General features: G+C 58.8%; 1 protein-coding gene across 6 annotated transcripts in view; it reads right to left on the reverse strand.

Annotated features, from left to right (window-relative positions):
* Positions 1-1425: 1425 nt before the first annotated feature.
* The window catches only part of CTBP2 (C-terminal binding protein 2), a 159598-nt gene continuing 142322 nt past the window's right edge, over positions 1426-18701 (reverse strand). For all 6 annotated transcript variants that reach the window (XM_042907426.1, XM_042907427.1, XM_042907429.1 and 3 more), the window contains 8 exons: positions 13115-13269; positions 12656-12800; positions 9169-9375; positions 5761-5975; positions 5162-5292; positions 4473-4600; positions 3355-3472; positions 1426-1645 (listed from right to left, as the gene is read on the reverse strand). In XM_042907426.1, the coding sequence (XP_042763360.1) occupies positions 1465-1645; positions 3355-3472; positions 4473-4600; positions 5162-5292; positions 5761-5975; positions 9169-9375; positions 12656-12800; positions 13115-13269 (1280 nt within the window). In that variant the 3' untranslated portion in view covers positions 1426-1464. The remainder of the gene's footprint in view (positions 1646-3354; positions 3473-4472; positions 4601-5161; positions 5293-5760; positions 5976-9168; positions 9376-12655; positions 12801-13114; positions 13270-18701) is intronic.

Genomic DNA, 18701 nt, shown 5'->3' on the forward strand with positions numbered 1-18701 from the left:
GAAGGATGGCATCATCTGATAGCGATGGGCCTCGTAACGTGAGGTTTTGACTTTTCCCGGGTGATCATCAGCATTCTTGAGTCTGGTTATGAATAGGTAGAGAAGGAAACTGCTCATCTTTGAACCCTGCCTGAAGTAACGGGAATCGGAAACTGGCTGATCGAAAATGTATTTGCTTTTAAAACATCTCAAGTGGAGAACTTTTACGTGGGTGAGATGTACTTGAATTTCAGAAATTAACAAATTTTTATTACTTTTTATTGAAAACTGCACTGAACGCTATATGTCCACCTTTACAATAAACAAATACAGGAACGGTGACTCACACGAAAACAAAACAGTTCTGATAGCCATTATTTTTCTGTTTGGGACAGTTTTAAAGGTTTTTTTTTTTTTCTTTTTGTCACAAAAACAGGAATGTACCTATACAAAGGCTCAAAATAGGCCATCTTTTAAACAAAAAGGCGATGATTCACAAAAGACTATGAATATAACATGTAACTAGTTGATACAAATCTAATAGGATTTGTTAAAATCAGTCACATCTAATAACACACCTGAAGTGTTCTTGTATAAAATATCACGTGAAGAAAAGAAGACTTTATCAATGTCTAAAAAAGTGGGTTTGTTCATAGACAATCTGACAAGTTACCATAAAAAGTGTTTCCTGAGACATAAGGAAATGCAACATTATTTTTCTTGAACTCTTTTAGCTCAAGACTTTCCACTCAATAAAATAGCTGAGGATCTGAAACTGAGAAAATATATTTGAGTACAAACAGCTTGTGAAACTTAATACTTTTTCTTTTTTTTTTTTCCTTTTTTTTTTTTTTTTTTGCATCATCAGAGGGTATTACTGACTTCACAACCAACTCGCCCGCTCAGTATGCAGTTCAGATGGGAGAGAGGCTTCTGTACAGGAGGCTGTATGGTCCTCGATCCTATGCTTGCGGTTGTGTGACACAGGCCAACAGTCTCCTCCCCATCTTGTAGTAATTGAATCTTCCTATTAGCAAAAAGAGGTCACCAGCCCCCACGGACCGAAGGGACTAGAGTCATAGGAGGGGGATTTCCTCTTAGCATTTTTTATTTTGACGTTTGGAACTTCAGATGCAACATTCTAGAGCAAGGTGTTGAGGACCTGCTGTGCCCAAGGGGCTGATAAAGGAAAAAGATCTATTTATTCTTTGTGATTTGATGCACAGATGAAGAACGTAACACACAATAACAGAAGTTGGTCGTTAATAAATCACGTCCTAGTCTTTTCAGCGCTTCCGTAACCAGACGACAGCTTCTGCTTCCCCGCGTCTCGGCGTCTAGCTCGTATGTAACACTGCGACATCAGTGAGGCGTGTGTCCGGAATCGGTTAAAAAGACGGTCAGATTCCTTTTCCTTAGTTCATCTATTTGTCACTGTCTCTTGGTCCCAGGTTTATCTGAAGGATGACCGTTCGTCATTCTCTGCTATTGCTCATTGGGGTGCTCTCTATTGTCCCCGTGTTTTGTAGGCTGGTTGGGAGAGGGAGCTTGGGAAGGGTGTGCCACGGTGGGGAGATTGTGAGTCACCGGGATGCCTCCGGGGATGATCCCTTCCATGGCCGCAGGAAGTCCTCCGGGAGCCACGCCCACGATGCCTGGCGGGTATCTGAGGAGCACACACAGAAAGGGCCAGTGAGTCCCGGGCTGGAAGTGGCCAAGCTCTTGGCTCTGCCTGCTTCGGGTTGGTTTTTTAGGAGTTACTTTGTCACCCCTCACCCCCAACGCAAGGAGACCTGTATGTGAAAAATCTAAAGCGCGGACGTTTAATTCGCAATAAAGTCTGTTTAGTTCAATCTGGAAGTTTCCTGTCACACAACAGGACCAGCCCGTACTACATTTGGGAAATACTCTGCACAAAAAAGACCTATCGATGCTTTTAATGACTTCCCAACAGGCCGTATGAAGTCCTCTTTGATAGTTAAGTGTGGCCTCCTAGGCGAGCTAGCTCCGTGCTGTCGTGGCCTGGACACAGCGGCAGGGGGAGAGGGGAGCTGGTGATGGGGCCATCTGATGTCGCGGGCACACAGGTCGCTGTGTGTGCAGGGACACGTGGCATTAAGCCGCCTACAGAACATACGGTTCTTAGGCAAATGTGAGTCAGTGTATTTAAACATCCCTAGGATGAAACATACTTAGGGGGCAGGTGCTTTAGAATTCCAAGACTCCTCCTCCTCAAAGGTATCAAGCCCTTTACTCCTGGCTCCCCTCCTGTAGCCTGTCACAACTGTTCAGCGCTCAAAAATCCCGGACTCGGGTGAATAGGATCCTGTGAGCGACAGCCCCTCAAGCAGAAGTATTCCGAGGGGCCACGGGGTCTTGGTCTGTCAAAAGTAAGAATTAACGCTGCGGCCTCTAAAGGACAACAGTGCGGAGCGGGAACCAGGGTCCGGCACTGATGGGGAAGCCAGGAGACCGTGAAGAAAGCAGCATAACTTCCCCCGAGTCCGGGCCTGCATGTGTGGGTCCCGCTACACGAGCTGTGTTTCTGTGTCCCCGGCCCCGGTGGTTAGAGCGGTGGTTTGCAACAGGGGATGTTAGGCAACAGCTAGAGCCATTTCCGGTTATTCCGGTTGGAAGCGCGAGGCACTGGTGGAGGGCAGGGCCTCTGCTGCACACCCCACGATGCACGGGACAGGTTCCCAGGAGAGAACGATCTGGCCTGGTATGTGGATATTGCCAGGGATGGGGCAACTGTGCGTTCCAGTAAGCAAGACAAAGACTCCCTTCTGGAGTGCTCAAGGCTGCGGCTCCTTTATGAAGCAGGAACAGTGATTCTGTGAGCCCAGCACGGCGGGGAAAAGAGAGCCAGGGGAAATGACCACCAGTGAAATTCTGCTCCCTTCTAAGGGGCCGTGGCTCGTGTCCCCGGAGCAGATGCCCCTGCACTGCCTCCATCACACATGCCCCGGGCCAAGCTTTCTCGTCACTGAGAACCCGTGCGTTGCAGGCACTCTCCCCAGTCGAAAGCACCAGGCTCTGGGCCAGAGGATTCAAACCAGAAAGAGTCACCAACATGCCCTTTCACTTGAAAATCTTTCCAGTACCTTTTCACCTAGAAGCCCTCTGGTTTTGCAGTGGCCTGGAATGCAGTGGGGGTTCTTGCAGTGATCAGACCCACTCCTGCTCCCTTTATAAATAGGAGCCCGGACTCGAGGCTGCATCCGAGAGTTGTGTTTGCTCCATAGAAATTGGGCATCGGGACGAAGGACTGCAGAGATCATGCCGGGAGCACTCAGGTCGGGTAGCTGATGCCACTCTCCTCCCATCTCCCCTGAGCGGCACTCCAGCCTCGGCCAGTGCCATCCCGCTCCTCACCTGTATGTGGCGCCGTTGAGCTCCGGATGAATGGCTTGCTGATCTATTACTGACCAGGGAGCTGTTGTGACAAAGAATTCCTTGTTCACACAGTTTCTTAAGCTTTCGGGGATGCGACCTGGAACACGATGATTAAAATGAATCCTATGTGTTTTTAAATTTTTTTTTTTTTTAATGTTTGTTTATTTATTTATTTTTTTTTTTTTAAATTTTTTTTTTTTTTTTTTAATGTTTTTATTTATTTTTGTGACAGAGAGAGACAGAACATGAGCAGGGGAGGGCCAGAGAGAGAGGGAGACACAGAATCGGAAGCAGGCTCCAGGCTCTGAGCTGTCAGCACAGAGCCCGATGCGGGGCTCGAACCCACAGACTGTGAGATCATGACCTGAGCCGAAGTCGGACGCTCAACCGACGAGCCACCCAGGCGCCCCAATGTTTGTTTATTTTTGAGAGAGACAGAGACAGAATGCGAGTGGGTTGGGGCAGAGAGAGAGGGAGGCACAGAACCCGAATCAGGCTCCAGGCTCCGAGCTGTCAGCACAGAGCCCGACGCGGGGCTCGAACCCACGAGCCGTGAGATCATGACCTGAGCCGAAGTTGGGTGCCCAACCGACTGAGCCACTCAGGCGTCCCAGAATCCTATGTGTTTTGTAAGGAGTGAGTTAAATATTCTACTTCGTAGCTGGTACTGGTGAGAACCACCAACTGACGGTAGTCTGACTGTAAAGTCTCTTTATAATAAGAGGGCCGACCCTTCGATTTTCAGAAAATGTGCCGTGTTCCAGGGCCCACACACCAAACTCTTCACCCCAGACCTCAGCCAGAGCAACAAAGGAGCTCGGGGTCCCTCCGCAGTTCGCATGCTTACGATGGCCAATGAGAGAGGAAATCGGTTTTGTCTGAAATTCAGTTCAGGGCTCGAATAAACTGTGTCAATTCGTTCAAAACGGAATCAACTTGATCCCTAAACTCTCTCTGCCCGTCGCAAGCCTCCGTCACCCCTCCCGTGTGTGTGTGTGTGTGTGTGTGTGTGTGTGTGTTACCGGTACCAGGAGCACCCGAACCGCGGGGGGCTCACGCCAGGCGCCGGCTGCAAGGGGTGCAGAGGGAGGGCTCACCTGTGATGGCCCGGCGGATCTCGGTGGCGGCTGCCTCCCGCATCTCTAGTGAGGCTTGCTCACTATACCAAGCTGTGTGGGGCGTACAAATGAGATTCGGTGCATCTTTCAAGGGACCCTGAGCAAAGCTGGGCAAATGTACAAAAACGCAGCAAATGAGGAAACGTGAATATCAACCCCTATCCTATTCGTCAAAAGGGAGCTCCCGCCCGGGTGGAGGATGGGCTCTTTGGCTTGTGTAGAGGAACGTTTGGTAGTATGTCTCCTAAAGGCTGGGAGTTTAAGAACATACCAAGACTCTTACAAGGGGTGTCAGGAGTAATCAGGGACTCAGAACGGAGGAGGAACCATCTACGCAGGACTGGCCAGCCGGTCTCTAAGAATCAATGGCCCAGGGGACAGAGGAAGCCTCGGCCGACCAACACACCATTCTTCTTCCTTTCAGGCACCTTCTGCCTCCCCCCGGGGGCCCCCTGGCCCTCCCACGCTCGCTTCAAGTACAGCGTAGCCCTCAGGACAGAGGCCGGAGAATGTCTCTCCTTTCCTGCCCAAGGAGCTGCTTCTCTGGGAAAGTGCCCCAAGTTCACGGTGGGGGCGGGGGCAGCCAGGTATAGAAGTGGGCCCTGGGAGTTCCTGGCGTGAGGCCGGGAGCCGGGGTAACACGCGTGCCAGCAGCCCGCCAGGCTCACCTGAAAGGCTCCGATTCGTGCACGTCGAGGGCTGCCCCTCGTATCCTGCCTTCCTTGAGGGCTTGCGCTAAGGCCTTCTCGTCCACCAGCCCGCCGCGGGCCGCGTTCACTAGGAAAGCTCCTTGCCTCATCTGTGGGAGGAAGGAAGAGCCGTTAGATGCCATCGCGCCGGAAGGCACCTGTACTGCGGTTTCGAGACGCCAGCCGCGGCCCAGAGGAGTCCTGTCCACCTGGCTACTGAACGCGTGTGCAGCACTTGGGAGGAAGGCAGTGTGGTGTCTCAGCGACAGCTGGAGGCAGCTGGGTCAGTTTCTGCCGATCCTGAGAGAGGGCCGGAGGGCAGGCCGGTTGGAGCTGTGACCTGTCACCTGCCTGTCGCTGCCTGGAGGCCAAACCTCATTAAGGCAGGTCCCTGCTGGGTAGTTCCTGCCAGTCCCAGCTCCACCTGGCCCATCCTGCCGAGGGGCCTCACCTGGCTTCTCATTCACGTCTTAGGGGACTGTCTTCCTTTTTTGCCAGTGTGTCCGCGGACCGTTTCCCGTCCCCCTTTTGGTTCTGATGGACGTTTCCGGGGGCTGAGGGGACCTAGGTCCCATTACCTGCTTTATAGTAAAGTCATTGATGAGGTGGTGGTTATGTTCGTTGAGATTACAGTGCAAGGAGACACAGTCGCTCTGGTACAGTAAGTCCTGCAGGGTGTAGACCCTCTGTACGCCCAGGGACCGCTCTATCCCATCCTGCAAGTAGGGGTCATAAAATAGGACGCTGAATCCGAAGGCCTTGGCTCGAACAGCAACCGCCTGCCCCGTGCGACCTGTGCAGAGAGAGAGAGTCCGGGTGAGCGAGTGCACGGCGCTCCGGGTGCCAGGCCTTGCGTGGGCCCCAGCGTCGCTGCCTCCGCTATTTCTGGGGGCCGGAGCCGGCACCTGGACCCAGCCCTGTGCCCAAAGCTTGGGGACGCTGCAGGCTTGCGCTGCTTAGCTTAGTGGGGCTGCAGGGGGTGGCCAGCTTCCTGGGTGAAGAGGAAAGGGCTTATTGCTTGTATTGGCATCCTTTCTTTTTTTTTTTTTTAACTTCCTATTACGTACATTTTAAACCCAGAAAGAGCGTTCTAGTGAACTCCACCTACCCCAGCCATCAACGATATCCTCACGGTCACGAATCACCCCTCCCCTCTGTTTCCGTGGGCACAGCAGGCTTCCCAACCCGGGCTTGCTTTCTCTAGACATCGAGGGCAGGAGCCGGGAACGTTCTCTTGCCAATTAGCACTGGGTTTGCTCCCGGAAGGGGCAAAGCGATCAACGCGAACCAGGGGAGAGCGGGCCTGGACACAAACCGGCGAGGGGAACCGCTTTGACGGGGGGTGGGGGGTGGGGGGTGGAGGCACATCCCTGTCGGGCTAATTCTCAGGTGTGCGGGGGTGGCCCCACGCCCCTCTCTAAGCAGGTCAGAACCCCGTACCACCTACCGGGACACGGAGGCCTCCCTGACTCCCACATGGCAGTCATTGGCACAAACCCCCTGAACCCCAGGGGCGGCGAGCGAATCCTGCTTCCTGGAGCGGGAGTGATGCTTGCACGGACTCGGGCGGGAAGTGTGCACAGTCCATCTTTATCTAAAACCACTGCTCAACTGTGCGGGGGAGGGGGGGAGGGAGGGACAAGGAAGGTGTCCCTTTCCAAACGAGGAAGCCCGCGTGGGGGCGACTTGGTGGCGGAGGTTTAAGGAGGTCATTCTACAGGACGGCCGCAGGGTGATTGGCAGCTGGCCGTCCCTCCTGGCCCCCTCCTTCCACGTCCCCGCTTGGATGCGGCGAAGCAGGAACCCCAGCCACACCCCGCCAGGGGAGGCAGGTGACCTAAGGTGACACACCGGAGGCGGGTGTGGCAGTGGCCTATGAGACCCCCGATGCACCTGAAATACGGGACCACGGGCCCCCACGCAGGGCGGCTGGGGGCTCACACCCAACAGTGAGGCCCCCACCCTTCCCCCACCTCACGGGCCCCCAGCCCCCTGCTTTACTTCCACGTCCTGACACACTTTGCTTCCAGATGGGGTTTCCCGGCTGCGGCTCTGGGGGCCGGAGAGCAGCCCGCCCAGATTTCACCGGGGGCGCTGCTACCTGAGGGCACGTGACTTCCCTGACCCTCACCTTTTCCCGGGCTTCTACCTAGGCCGTGAGGTGTCGTGAAGTCTCTACAAGACTGGAGGGCTTCACTCCGTTCCTGACTTGGTCAAGACGGAGCCCTGCAGGAGGAAGGGCCAATGGCCTCGGCCTTAAAAAAGCATGCAGATGTCTTCGCCACTGGCTGGCTGGCCCTTCCAGTTTTTGCGCAACTTCCCGACCTGGTGGCTGTCCTCGAGCACCGTGCCACCACCAGCCCGGGCTGGGGCCACGCCGGGGACCTGCCCGCCACACGCTCCAGGTTCTGCTGCGGCTTCTCAGCCGAGCCCCAGGCAGGCGAAGGCTTTCGGCCCCCAGGGGCAGCCGTGGCAGTCAGGCCCCGCCTACCTCTGCGCCCCCTCCCACCCCCTCCCAAAGCTGCAGTTCTGGAAGGCGGCAAGGAGACGTCACAATCAGAGCGCATGGAGAACGTGGCAGGTGCTGGATTATAGTCCGGGGCACACGGGGCTCAAACCATGGGACTCGATATACTGAAAGGGTCTTCAAAGGATGGGCAGCCTTCGAAGGGCTCGGCCAAAGAAACGACCCCAGGAAGAGCTTGGGGCCCGTGGCTGCTACCACGGGGCTGGGCCGCTGCGGGGGTGAAGGATGTGTGACGGGGGCGCCTGGGGGGCTCCGTCGGTTGATCTGACTCTCGATTTTGGCTCAGGTCACGATCCCGTGGTTCGGGAGTTTGAGCTCCGCGTCGGGCTCCGTGCAGACAGTGCGGGGCCTGCTTGGGATTCTCTCTCTCCTCCTCTGCCCCTCCCCCACTTGCCCATCCCTCTCTCTCTCTCTCTCTCTCAAAATAAATAAACCTAGAAAAAACCCCAGAAGAATGCCCAATGTTCTAAGTAAGAAACATGTCCAAGAGCCACTTGGCAGAACGGGAGGCCTCCGGGCACCAGCAGAGGGCGCTGCGGGCCTCACACTCCGCATGTGCGTCTCCTGTGGTCCTTTGTAGGAAAGTACGCCAGCCTCCGTCGTACGTAGTTTTAGGATTCCTGCGTGCGTGTGATCACCCCCGACATGTGGGTTCTTAGACCCCGGGAGTTAGAAAGATGTGCACCCCCCTGAAGAAACCCAGCTCCTTCTGCCTTGTTCAAGCTGGCACCCGGGCCGTCCCAGCAGTCCTGACCCTCGGTCTTCCGGAAGCAGAGCCCTGAGCTAAGGAGGAGTGACGGTTTGGGGAGCCCTCTGGAAGCCAGCCCAGCACTTACTACCCGGGCCGTGCTTCTCATGCCTCCTTTGCGTCCTAAGAGGCAGCCCTGTGTCTCGCTTCCTTCCCGAGGTAGACTGGGACACTGAGGCAGGGAGGTCGGTTCATCTCCTCAACCACGGAGTGGCCATGCGGTGGGGAGGAGACTCAGCAAACACAAGCAAGCACCCCCGCCCCCCTGCCGTGCGCAGCGTGGGACCCACCCGAGCCCCTGGGTTGCTGACGCTGCATCATCAGGCTGCTTCCTGTCACAGCCCACCTGGTCCTTGATAACCTGCCCCAAATACGCCCCGGGCCACCGGCTGTCGCCAGGAAGACCTGTTCCTGCCCCCCTGACCCCAGGTGAACTTTCTAAGCTGGTGACCTGACCGTGCCACCCATGCCACCGTCTGGCTCAAGATCCTTCAGGGACGCCCTGCCGTCACCCCGGCCTGGTGCGCGGGGAACCCGTCCGCTCGGCTCAGACTCGGCTCAGCCCCTCCTGCCGCCCACCCAGCCACGGCAGACACAGCCGCCCAGGCGGGGGAGCTCCCTCATCGGTCTCGCCCTCACCGGCCTCGGCTCCTCCGGCTCCCGGGGGACCGGCCACGGTGGGCGGGGACGGGGCTGGGCAGCGCCACGTACCGAAGCCGATGAGGCCCAGCGTCTCCCCGCGGATGCGGGCTGCTCCCGAGGCGACCTCCCGGATCTGCTCGACGCTCTGGACCCGCGTGCCCTCCCGCAGCGCCTGGTACAGCCACGTGTTCCTCCGGTACAGGTTGAGGATGTGGCAGATAGTGGAGTCGGCCGTCTCTTCCACCGCCGCCGACGGGATGTTGCACACGGCGATCCCTGGGGAGGACAGGGCCGGGCCCGGTTCTGTGGGGGGGGGCTCCGGGACTGCGGGGCACCCGGCTGAGGGGCGGGGGCGGCAGGCAGAGCCGGCCCGTCCGGCCACAGACTGTGACCCCAGGCAGGGCCGGGTCTCCGAGGCCTGCCTGTCGCCTCGGGGACGCTGACCCCCCGGCTTGGCTCACCCCCAGGTCCCCTACCCGTCCCACGTCCGGCCCACCCTGTGCTTCTAGACCCCGTGTTTCTGGGAAGCAAGCAGTGGGCAGCTGGTGAGGGCGGGCCCACAGGCCCTGTGGCCGAGAGCCTGAAAGAACCACCCGAAGTCCTGGGCAGGAAGCGCCGGGAAACAGGACCCAGGGCCATCCGTAACGAGCACCCCCATTCTAGCAGCTGTGTTTCCACCCCATGAGGGCTGCCCAGAGGTCCAGGGTCTCGGCGACGCCCTCAGGAAGACAGCTCAGAGGATGAAAGCACCCACGAGCACATCATTCTACCTGGCCCATCTGGTCACGGCCACCTGCCGGGGGACAAAGTGTCTGACATCCCGGCCGACCAACCTTCCCCAAGCTGGAGGTCAGTCGTCTTGTGGAACAGCCACGGTGCGGCCTACGCTTCACTTGAAATAGCCGGGCCTAGAATTCGGGCAGCGCTGGAAGCCATGGTTTATCAGTCTGGACAGATGGAGGCAGATGCCAGGATTTAAGGGAATCTTCTGGCATTTGGGCTGGTTTTCATTCCTCTGAGGAACCTGAAGTGTTCCGGCCAAAGCCCAGCAGGACAAGAGCTGAGCGCGGACCCTCCACCCCCCTCCCCCGCCTGAGCCCCGAGAATGGCTGTACCCTGGGAGGGGATGTCCCAGAGAGGGGTCCCCAAGAGACAAAGGACTGTCCAGCCCTGAGGGCAACGGCACCTTCCTCCAAAAACTCTAAAGCCTCGCCAGCCCTCTAGAGGTGCCGACTCTTTCTAAACCATCGGCAGGTCGGTGGGTGTGGTCGAGTCAGGGCAATTCTCCAAAGGCTTTTAGGACAAGCTTCTAACGCCCACAGGGCAGGAGTGGCAGCTGCCTGACCCCAAGAGCTGAGCTGCTTTTTCAGTCCATGTTTTCACTCTCCACGGTCACCCCTCCAGAACGAGAGATAAAGGAGTTTGCTAGAAAGGCACACCAGGTGAGAGCCTGCGGGCTCCATGCCCTGGGGCCTCCAGCAACCTCCCACCTCCGCCAGTCCAGGCCCAGGCAGGTGCCACCTTTGTTTCCTGAGCATCGCCCCTCTCTCAACCCAGACCATCCATCTCAGGGCCTCCAGTGTGGCGGTCTGGTCCCCAGACGGCTCCAGTGTGCCCCGGGAAGGGAGCGCCCGCCCAGCAATGCCGCACCGCAGGCCCGACCCAGGACAACCCGCAGCCACGGGCCATTCTGTCCTCATCTGCGGAAGGTCTGGGCACAGAATGACCTGGGAAGTGCAATCTGCAGACAGGACAGAGGCCCAGAGGTGTCCCGGGCAGCTCCCGCATCAGACCGCATCAGGATCAATGAAAACACCAGGGCCCACATCCTTTAACGTTGTTCAAAACCGCAGGCCCCTGGGAACACCACCTCCCGGGGCCAGTGCGGACGTGTGGCCGGGTGAGGTGAGCACCTCTGGTTTTAGGGAGATGAGGGTCCCCCCCAGGCCCTGCCCGGCTGCGCGGTGGCATTTGCCAAGGGGAGGGGTGGCAAGTTTTGCTCAGGAGAACTTCCCGTATCTTGCTTGAGAGAAGTGGCTGGTTCCCGTCGAGGAAACTCAACACGAACATTTCCCTCGAACCCAGGAGGCTGTGGCTGCCAGGAGCGGTTGGGGGGGGCGAGAAACACTGCAGAAATGGGAAGGCATGCACAGGTATGCGCATCTGAGGACCCCCAGCCCATTAAACCACATTCTCCGTCGCTGTTTGAACTTGGGATTTCAGCTCTACCAAGAGCACAAAATGAGTCTGGAATGTGAGGTCACCCCTTCCAGAGGGGTGCTGAGAGGAGCGGGGACCCAGGAAAGCCAGCGTCATCTCCCAAGCCACCTGCCACCCTGCCCCCACTTCCAGGAGGGGGCAGGGGAAGGAGGCAGGTGTTGGGGAATGACCACCTCTCGCCTGTTCCTCTCGGGTTCACCTGCGGGGCAACCCCACCTGCCACACGCACGTTCCCAGAGCACCCGGAACCACTACACAGTGGCACGGCAGGCTCAGCGCCAGACAGGCTCCGCCATGGCCAGGCTCCCTCTCCCCAGCTCACCCTGCGGCTCAGGTATCGGGGTGCTCCCCAGTTCAGGGGAGGGAGCTAACCATTCAGAGAAACCGGGGACCTTCACTCAGAGGTCCGGGCTGGGACTTTGGGAGAGGAGGCTGGGGCCCGCTGGGGTTCCCGGGGCTGAAAAGGCAGCAGGTGGGCACCTGAGCCGAAGCCAGGGCTGCGGGACGCCTGCTGCACGTGCCGGCACATCCCTGGGGCCCACGGGGTCCTCAGAGGGCGCCGAGAGGCTGACTTGGGTGGGGGTGGGGAGGAAGACGGACCCCTGGCCCGTAGACGGCCCACCAGGGCCTCAGCACAGCCAAGGGCTGGGGGACTGGGAAGGCCTGGGTTCCTAGATTAGCAGCCTTGTGGCCTCGGGGCACCCTACTCCTCACCAGGCACAGCACCGGCCCTCGCACCCAGGAGCAGATCCGGCGTATTTCAAACACACAGCAAGGACAGTGACCAGGGAGCTGATGTAGAGGGACCTTGGAGCCTCCCAAAGAGAGCAGGACAGCCCGGGGATGCTTACTATCCATGCTCTGCAAACACCCGACGCATACGGAGTCCACACCAGGTGCTGGGACAGGGAGGCCACGGTGCCACGGGCCTGCCCCGGGGCGCCCACCTCCCGCCTCTGCCCTTCTGTGGTAACCCCCAGGGACAGGGCTGGACAGGAGGTGCCGGTGTCTGTGTGGACAGCAGCCTCTGGGAGGAGGAGGGTGGGGGGGCTCCGTGCCAGGACCGGAGGAGACCTACGGCCCCCCCACTCCCTGAGCCCTGAGCCGCGCTCCCGGCACTGCTATTTCAGGATGACGGGTCCGCGCTGGCCAACACGGACCTGTGGCCACACACACGCACGGTCCCCTCTGCGGCGAAGGGCTCCCAGTTCGTCTGGCTTCAGGTCCCTCACTTGCGAAGGCCGAGGCGAGCACGGCCACCAGGAGGGGCCGCCTGGCAAGGTCACCTCCCTGCGGCCAGAGCGGCAGGCGTGCGGACCCAGCCCCGGGCACTCACCGAGCTCACCGGCAGCCTTGATGTCAACGTTGTCGTAGCCGCTGCCTATCCGCACGATCACCCTCAGGGCCTTGAACTTCTCCAGGTCCTCCCTGGTGAGGGTGATGGTGTGGTACATCATGGCACCAACAGCTTCGTTTAACACCTGTGACGGGGGAAGCAGAACGCGGGCTGGAGCCTCGCCCCGTGTCCCCCATCGCCCTCGAGCCCGCAGCCGAGGACTTCAGCAGGGAAGCGACCGGCTGAGCGGCCCGTGGTTGTGCCGGGACTCTGCCGGTGACAACGGGGGGGAGGGGAAGGAAGGCAGATGTGGAGGTGGCGTCTGGGTGTGGGGTGGTGGGCGGGAGGGTCTAGGCAGGGGAGACCCAAGGGTGGGGGCAGGAAGGGCACCGTCAGGATGGCAGCACCAGCGGCTGCCCCTGGCCTGGGGGCGGGGGGGGGGGGAGGGGGGGCGCCCACCTTCTCGTGGATCTCCTGAGTGGACTGTGCGTCACAGAAGGCCACGGTGGCCAGGTCCTTCAGGATGGGCATCTCCACGGTGCAGTCTCTCCCATCGAGCAGCGCCACCAGGGGGCGGGGGTGCAGGGGGCCGTTCATGATCTGGGGGCGGATGCCTGTGAGGACGGCGGGATGATGCGGCAGGTGGGCAGGGTGGCCTGTCCTCCACAGGTGGCTCTGCTCCGCCCCCACTCACACCTGTGGGCTCCACCCCTACCCACCTCCATCAGGTGTGGGGGGGACCCCACAGCTCCCTCCCTACTCCCTGGGCCCCCGGGGGTTCAAAGACCGCGGACTACTTGGGAGTCACTGGGGAAGATTCCGGGACGAGCCAAGGAGACCCAGAGAGAACGTGTGTCTGCCGGGTCTGTCCGGGTGGGGGTCCGAGGGGGACCCGGGTCTCGGTGAGCCATCTCCAATGCTGTGCACACGAACCACCGTGGTTCCTAACTCCACCGCCACATGGCATCAGGCCAACAAGACACAACTGCCCCCTGCACCTGCCGAGGCCTGCGGTGGGGGGGCGGCTCCCCTCTGCTTCCCTGCCCCCACCTGCCCCCACTGTCCTAAACAAACAAGAGGGACATGTCATGGCTCCTGAGGAAATCCCTGGTAGAAACAGGCACCCTGGGCTCAGCTCACGACCCCTCTTCACCTGGGCCAGGTGGCGGGAGTCGTGCATGAGGGCGCACAGCTCTCTGGGGACTCGGGAGAGCAGAGAATTTCCCCGAGGACAGCAAAGCGAGCAGCCCCTCCTCGGTCGGGTACCAGCATGTCAGAGAGGTCACGTGTCCTGCTGCCGTCAGACCAGGGACACCTGTCCCCACAGCTTGGGGGGTGGGGGCCAGGAGGCAGGCGGGGCCGGTTCTCCCTACACGCTGCCGAAGTGCAGGCTGTCCCCCTGCTCCAGGCCGGCCAGCTGGCTCAACGGGGCAGAGCGACACCCCCGACCCAATCGAGAGAGGAGTGGAAGCCTGAGGTAGGCGCCCGAGGCTGCGTGTGAGCCCCGGCACGTCCTCCCCGGTGATGCAGGAGCAGCATTTTCTCCAACAAAACCATTCCCTTCAAATCCACGTGCTGGCAAGTCTTGGGCCTCGTGCCCTCCCGCCCCGCGGGACCCAGATGGCCAAGGTGGAATGACTCCCGCTTTCTCGACACATCACATGTGGGCTGTCACAGGCTACAAGTAAAAAGGAGAAAGCTTCCCACACGTCTTCTGCCTTCAGATGTCGGGACAGGCTTGGACAGTGACCGGCGTGTCAAGGCCGGGCTCAGTCTGTCTCGTTTCCTTCTTGCACAGAACGTACTTGTGCCGGCTCACGGGGCCTGCTGGGCATGGCTGGGCTCCTGGAGCCCCTGCCAGGAGCATGTGATGTTCCGGCCCTGGCGGCCTTTGTGTGACCACGGGGCACGGGGTGAAGGCTCCGGCAGAGGCTTGCACAGGCTGCGCTCAGCTGTGTGGTCTCCCGAAAGGTTCCTCTCCTGCCAGCCCTGCAAAGGCCGCTGGGGGTGCCGGTCGGGGCCCCAGACACGCGAAGCCCCTGCGTGACCAGAGGGCTCATCACGCAGCGCGACACGCTTATGTCAGAAGCTGAAAGCGAAATCCCCACCTGGAGCCGTGTCCACGTTCCCACCAGCACGTGGAGGTGGGGAGGGTGTCCCCGTGGTGCCCACATGACCGCTGCAGTGGCCTCTCTGCCCCGGGAGAGCACTCCCACGCCACAGCTGCGGCCTCCTGGGACAATCACCTCATTGAACGAGGAGCAGAGAAAAGGCTTTTGTCCTGGCCTCAGAAGGGGCCAGGGCGCAGGATTCCTCTGGGCAGCGCTTTCTCCATCCTGGGCCGGGATGCACCCAGCGATCCAGTCCCTCCCAGTCTGCGGGTGCCAACAACACTCCTGCCTAAGCCACGACGTGGCTCCCCAGCGCAGGGCAGTCAAGTGAATCGAGCCCAACAGCCTCGGTACCAGGCAGGAAAACAGGGACTCCCCCACCCCACGACTTCATCAGACCTAACCCCGCATGGCGGGTGGGGATCAGGGTGTCGAGGCGGTTTGTGGGCAGGGAGGGGTTGGTGAGCCCTCTGCTGGCGTTCTTCTTGGCTCAACTGGCAGGTAAGCCCCACAAGAGGTCAAGAGGAGTGTGTGCAAATGGGAAGAAGGAATCCCCAGAGACCAAGGGTGCCATCTTGAGACAAGCCCCCCAAGACCCTGCCCTTTACCCCAACTCTGCAGAGGGAAGTGATGGACGGTAATTCACACGGTGGCCTACACCCTCTCATTTCATCCCTGAGATGGCAGCACCGTCCCCTTTAACAGATGAGAACACTGAGGCACAGAGTGGAAAGCGGCCCCTGGAAAGGGGGCGGGGGGGCTCGACGTGCTCACTAAAAAGCTCCTACCTCTGCCCGTCCTTTTGGCCAACAAAAGGGTGAGACTTTGACCCCTCCTTCTTCCACCAGATTCTTCTGCCTCTCCCCCTACCTGCTGCCAATCCCAGGGGCGGACTCCCATGGACTGGGGGTCTTCCGCTGTGTGGTCAGATCGGCCCACCTGTCCCAAGCTGTCCCCCCTACAGGGTGCAGAACACCCTGACTTGCCTCTGAAGGAGCTGGCAAACGTGTTAATCAGACAGTGTTTGCAGAGTTCAAGATCATAGTAAGAAACCCAAGTTGTTAATTAAAAAGCAACCACAGAGGAAGACGCCGGGCAGGCCCAAGGCAGGCATCTATCTAGAGCTATCCAAGACATCCGTAGAGGCCGAGGGCCCTCATCACAAGATGTCCATCCACAGCATCAGCGCATGGATCCCGTTACCTGGGCAACACGCTCCAGGTTGCCTAGCGATCGCCCCCCTCCCTGGCTTGGGTCGCCTCCTCTTTGGCGAAACCCACCCTTTGCCCTCGTTCAGGTTGGGCATGCAGAATGCAGCTGAGGCTTGTGCAGGAGACCCAGGGGCTCCCAGCAGAGGCCCGAGGCTCAGATACGGGCTGCAAGTCCTTACGGGAAAGCAGGAAAGGGCAAGGCGCAGGGGGTTGTGCTGGGAACGGATGCTGAGGTGGGGGGTGGGGGGCAGCTGCATGGGAGGCGGGTATGGGTGAGACCCACACGTGTCCTGCGTGAAGTGTGGGGGCCGCGGGAAACCCCACTGCTGAGGAGGAGAGAGAGCTGAGCCGGGCCACTGCCAAGATTCACTTCCAATGAGGAAGGGACCATGCCATACATGTTCCCTCAGTCACAGCAGGGACTCGTCGACCCACTCACCAGAGAATCCAGTTTAATTCAAGCCACCCTGCTGCCCAGCACCTGCTGTCCCTACAGTGTTGCTGAAGTTGGGGTAGAGGTTCCCAGAAGACCCCAGAAAATGCCAGCGAAGGGAAGTTGCAGATAGACTTGCCATGTTGCCTCATATTAACCAACGTACTTTTCATTGCTTCTGACATTGAGTAATTTTTTTTTTAATTTTTTTTTAACGTTTATTTATTTTTGGGACAGAGGGAGACAGAGCATGAACTGGGGAGGGGCAGAGAGAGAGGGAGACACAGAATCGGAAGCAGGCTCCAGGCTCTGAGCCGTCAGCCCAGAGCCCGACGCAGGGCTCGAACTCACGGACCGCGAGATCGTGACCTGAGCCGAAGTCGGACGTTTAACCGACTGAGCCACCCAGGCGCCCCGTTTGAGTAATTTTTAATATTAGGATGTAATGGACGGGTTGTTGCAAATAACCCATTAAGGGACTAGGGGAAAGGGGGTACCCAGGGGCAAGGGCGAACCCTAGGCCTGGAGGGAGTGCCCCATTTCCTCTACAGCCAGGGGATTTGGAGGGGAGAAAGCCAAGGCACAATGAATGTTTAAGGAAAATTGACTAAAAACGGAGGTCTGTGACCAAAAGCTAGGGTACCGATAAGCAGACACTGCTCAAACCTCCAAAGGTGACATTCAGAAGCTCGCGATGTCACTCTTATTCCCATGTCACGGCCAGGGCAGAGCCACGTATGACCACATCCCGCACCAAGGAACAACACAGAAACAAGGAGAGAGCCCCTCACACAGTCCCAGAGACCCAACAGAGCCCGAGGAAACACCTGCTGAGGAGGATCTGAGGGTCCTGGTGGCCCTCTAGTCAACACGACTACTCCCTTTCTACAAGCTTGCCGTATCTATCTCAGGACAATTCTGGCTGCAGTTGGACACATCGCAAAAAATAGATCACCACACTCCTTTCAACCACTTGGCCAGCATTAACTTTGCAGGGCTGGCTCCCCTGGTGGCAATTACTCGCTGGTTTCAGGCTCGCCTCCGCACAAGCAGGAACATGTTCGTCATCAGGGACGCAGTGCCCCAGCTCGAGGCCAGCTCCAATGGCCGTCCTCGGGCCCGGTATTACTTACAGCAAGAGCTGCACACAAAAAATTGTGAAATTAGCCATTCGGTGGAAAACAACGACGATGCCAGGGCGCAATGCTGATCGTCTCGGGAAAGACAAGTCCACTGGCCTCGTGGATTCAGGAGGAGGAGAGGGAGGTCCCCAGGCAGGACACTGGCAGCTCTCTGGCCACCCGACCGGAATAGCACCCGATTTCTTCTAAGGAGCCGCCGCTTCTACGGGTGACACAGGCTGACAGGGTTGCAGTCGGACTAATGGGATCAGCTTCCCTAAGCAGAGTGACCGAGGGGAACCAGGCTGATCCTGCCACATGGAACAGTCCTGTGGGGTTTCTGAGACACATTTGCCGGCTCTCCTGGACACGGTGTGAGTTCGGCTGACATGCTTTCTACAGAACCATGCATCGTGTCTGAAGACCCGAGTTGGTTTCTGTTGCTTGCGACTCAAGAACCAAATGCCTGAGGTTTTTTTTGAGTTTGCTATTTTAAGATTTCAAGAAACTCTGCCGTGTTACCCCAAAGCAAAGAGGCCACAACGGACACGTCTCGTCCGGCAGGCAGAGGCCTCTTTTTACAACCGACCGGATTTTGCCAAAGCACCCCTACCCTGTGGCAGCCCGGAAACACCTGTGCTAGGCGGGCCGGGATCTTGGACGACAGTCACGAGTGGACCACCCCACCTGCTCAGGGACAGCCTCTGCTGACCAAGTATGACCACTGAGGGGGAAAGGGCCTGCCAAGCAGCGCAGATTCGGACCCCGATCTTCACTGCTGCTCAGGGGGCCTTGGAGGTGGAACCCAGCTGGGAGCCTTGGGGGGCCGGGAGGCAGTTGCTGGGATTCTCGGGTGCTCTGGCAGCTGATGCTAGAATAAGTACCTGGAAAAAAACGGAGCGATCCATACGGGCCTTAGAAAGATCTGAGACAAAACGCACTGCCCTGCACGCCTAGAGGCCCTGGAGCCAATCAAATAAAGGGGTTGTCAGTTTCTATGGCAAGGCGGTCTGGAAGGTGGGGAGAGGAGACGCGGCCTCACAGAGTCCCAGAGGTCCGCCGTGGGCGGGAGAAGGCACTCAGATCTGGACGTGCAGCCTCTGCAGCCCGGACCACTTCACAAGGGTCTGACCATGTGACCACGTTGCCCGCCACCCCAAAAACAGCATC

This window comes from Panthera leo, chromosome D2 (genome assembly GCF_018350215.1).
Source record: "Panthera leo isolate Ple1 chromosome D2, P.leo_Ple1_pat1.1, whole genome shotgun sequence".
NCBI classification, from domain to species: Eukaryota; Metazoa; Chordata; class Mammalia; order Carnivora; family Felidae; genus Panthera; species Panthera leo.